General features: G+C 55.3%; 1 protein-coding gene across 1 annotated transcript in view; it reads left to right on the top strand.

Moving 5' to 3' along the window:
- Window positions 1–2,696, top strand: part of MYO10 (myosin X) — a 206,438-nt gene that overhangs the window by 175,297 nt on the left and 28,445 nt on the right. The window contains exons 23-25 of the mRNA XM_040630534.1: window positions 354–587; window positions 948–993; window positions 1,729–2,595. Coding sequence (XP_040486468.1) covers window positions 354–587; window positions 948–993; window positions 1,729–2,595 — 1,147 coding nt within the window. The remainder of the gene's footprint in view (window positions 1–353; window positions 588–947; window positions 994–1,728; window positions 2,596–2,696) is intronic.

The following is a 2,696-nucleotide window of genomic DNA, read 5'->3' on the forward strand; positions in this document are numbered from 1 at the left end:
CCCCCCCCCCCCGCCCCCATGAGAACGGGAGACTGTGTCCAGTCTTTTTTGGTGCTGTTTACAATCCAGCCTCTCCCAGGACTCTTCAAAGTCAGCGTGAGGGGTTACGGGCTTATTTAGCCAAGATAATGATAAGGTTCTTGCTTTCGTTTTGTTTGTTGTTATTCTTTTGTGTTCCTTCCGTTTTGTTTTGTCCAAAGCGGCCTCCTGTTCGCTCCCGTGTCTATAATGAGACTTTCAAAACTAGGCCCTCTTCTTTTGTCTTGTAGCTTAATGTAAACTCATTTGGAGAGCTCAGAGCCTCATTACCTCAACAGCTATTCTGTTGTGCTGCTTTTGTTTTTCGTTTTCAGAAAGCAATACAGAAAGGTCCTGTATTGCGTAGTCACCATACAGAAGAATTACAGAGCATTCCTTCTGAGGAAGAGATTTTTGCACCTGAAGAAAGCAGCCATAGTTTTCCAGAAGCGACTCCGAGGTCAGATTGCCCGGAGAATTTACAGACGGCTGCTGGCGGAGAAACGGGAGGAGGAAGAAAAGCGGAAACGGGAGGAAGAGGAGCAGAGGAAACGGGAGGAAGAGGAGAGGTACGCTAGCTTTCTTGCTCGGATGACACAGAAGGACACCTTTTGAGTTTTAAGGTCAATATCCATTCTTGCAGCAAGAATTCCCAGTGGATGCTGCAGAACCTTCTATTTGAAGCATTACCTTTTGGTGGCTTGGATATAAAATTCCTTGGCCGCCTTGAGGGCCGAGTTCTGTGCATTTTTCTTCAAGCACAGAAGGAGCAACTGACCAGAGGAAGAGGATCCATCCCTCATCCTTTTTAAGTTGTCTTTAGCCAAGTTTTCTTTAAAAAGGTAGCTCTCTCTCGGAAAAGTGCTTCTGGGGTTTTTATTTTTCCATTGCTTTTGGTTATTTTCCGTCTTTTTTCTTTCTGTTTTTAGAGAGAGAGAAAGGGCCCGAAGAGAGGCTGAGCTCCGCGCCCAGCAGGTAAAAAATGCCGTTGACCGCATGGCATCCCGTCTGCCCCTTTCCTTCCCACTTCAAACACTTTGATGTAAGGATTTAAAACGAAAATAAAGTATAAAGATAGAAGAAGAAGCATTTTAAAGGTGATGCTGATGATGCAACCCATTACAACTGAGTAAAACTTTGTGAATGTGTGAGGTTTTAAGTGTGAGTGCGGACCGCACCATTTCTCTAAACGCGCGTAGCCGCTGTAGGAGTTTGCTGGCGCACTGGAACAAAGCACCACTCAGCCTGTGTGGACTCAGTGACAGATATTGGTATTTCACGAGTCTGGAGGCTAGACCCCCAGGATGAAGGTGTCAGCAGTTTCGCTTTCTTCCGAGGCCCCTCCCCTTAGCTTGCAGGTGGCTACCTTCTCAGTGTGTCCTCCCGCGGTCTTCCGTGTGTGTGCCTGCATCCCTGGTGTCTCTGTGTGTCCCGATCTCCTCGATCTGTAAGGACGCCGGTCAGATGGGGTTACAGCCCACCTCATGGCCTAAATCTAACTTAATTGCTTCTTTAAGAGCCCTGTCTCCAAATACACGTTCTGTGCTTCGGAATATTGGGGCTTCAGCATGAGCCATTCGTTTGGGGGGGGGAGGCACACAGTTCAGCCCATAGAAAGCACATCTCCTCGTGGTTCTTCATTGCAAAGAAGGAGCAATGCTCGTACTGGTGTAGTGACCCTTGCTGACCTCTTCTTCCTCTTCTGTGCAGGAGGAAGCGGCAAGAAAGCAGCAAGAGCTGGAAGCCCTGCAGAAGAGTCAGAGGGACGCGGAGCTGCCCTGTGACCTGGAGAAGCAGAAGGAAAACAAGCAGGTGGAGGAGATCCTCCGTCTGGAGAAGGAGATCGAGGACCTGCAGCGCATGAAAGAGCGGCAGGAGCTGTCCTTGACCGAGGCCTCGCTGCAGAAGCTGCAGCAGCTGCGGGACGAGGAGCTCAAGAGGCTGGAGGACGAAGCGTGCCGCGCGGCGCAGGAGTTCCTGGAGTCGCTCAACTTCGACGAGATCGACGAGTGCGTCCGCAACATCGAGCGCTCCCTGTCGGTGGGCAGCGAGTTCTCGGGCGAGCCGGCGGCGCCGGCGGAGGGCGCGGGCGCCGAGAAGCCCAGCTTCAACTTCAGCCAGCCCTACCCCGAGGAGGAGGTGGACGAGGGCTTCGAGGCCGATGACGACGCCTTCAAGGATTCGCCCAACCCCAGCGAGCACGGCCACTCGGACCAGCGAACCAGCGGCATCCGCACGAGCGACGAGTCGTCGGAGGAGGACCCCTACATGAACGACACGGTGGTGCCCACGAGCCCCAGCGCGGACAGCACGGTGCTGCTCGCCCCGTCGGAGCACGGCTCGTCCGGCGGGGAGCCCACCTACTGCCTGCCCCAGAGCGGCGGCGGCCTCCCCTCGCCGGACGGCGACTACGACTACGACCAGGACGACTACGAGGACGGCGCCATCACGTCGGGCAGCAGCGTGACCTTCTCCAACTCGTACGGCAGCCAGTGGTCCCCGGACTACCGCTGCTCCGTGGGGACCTACAACAGCTCCGGGGCGTACCGCTTCAGCTCGGAAGGGGCGCAGTCCTCGGTGAGTGCAGCCCCCGGGCGGGGTGGCGGGGTGGACCTTGTCTGCGAGCCGCGCGTCTGCAGCCCCGTGCGGGGGGGGGGGGGGGGGGGGGGGGGGGGGGG

This window comes from Ursus maritimus, unplaced genomic scaffold (genome assembly GCF_017311325.1).
Source record: "Ursus maritimus isolate PB19 unplaced genomic scaffold, ASM1731132v1 scaffold_15, whole genome shotgun sequence".
NCBI classification, from domain to species: Eukaryota; Metazoa; Chordata; class Mammalia; order Carnivora; family Ursidae; genus Ursus; species Ursus maritimus.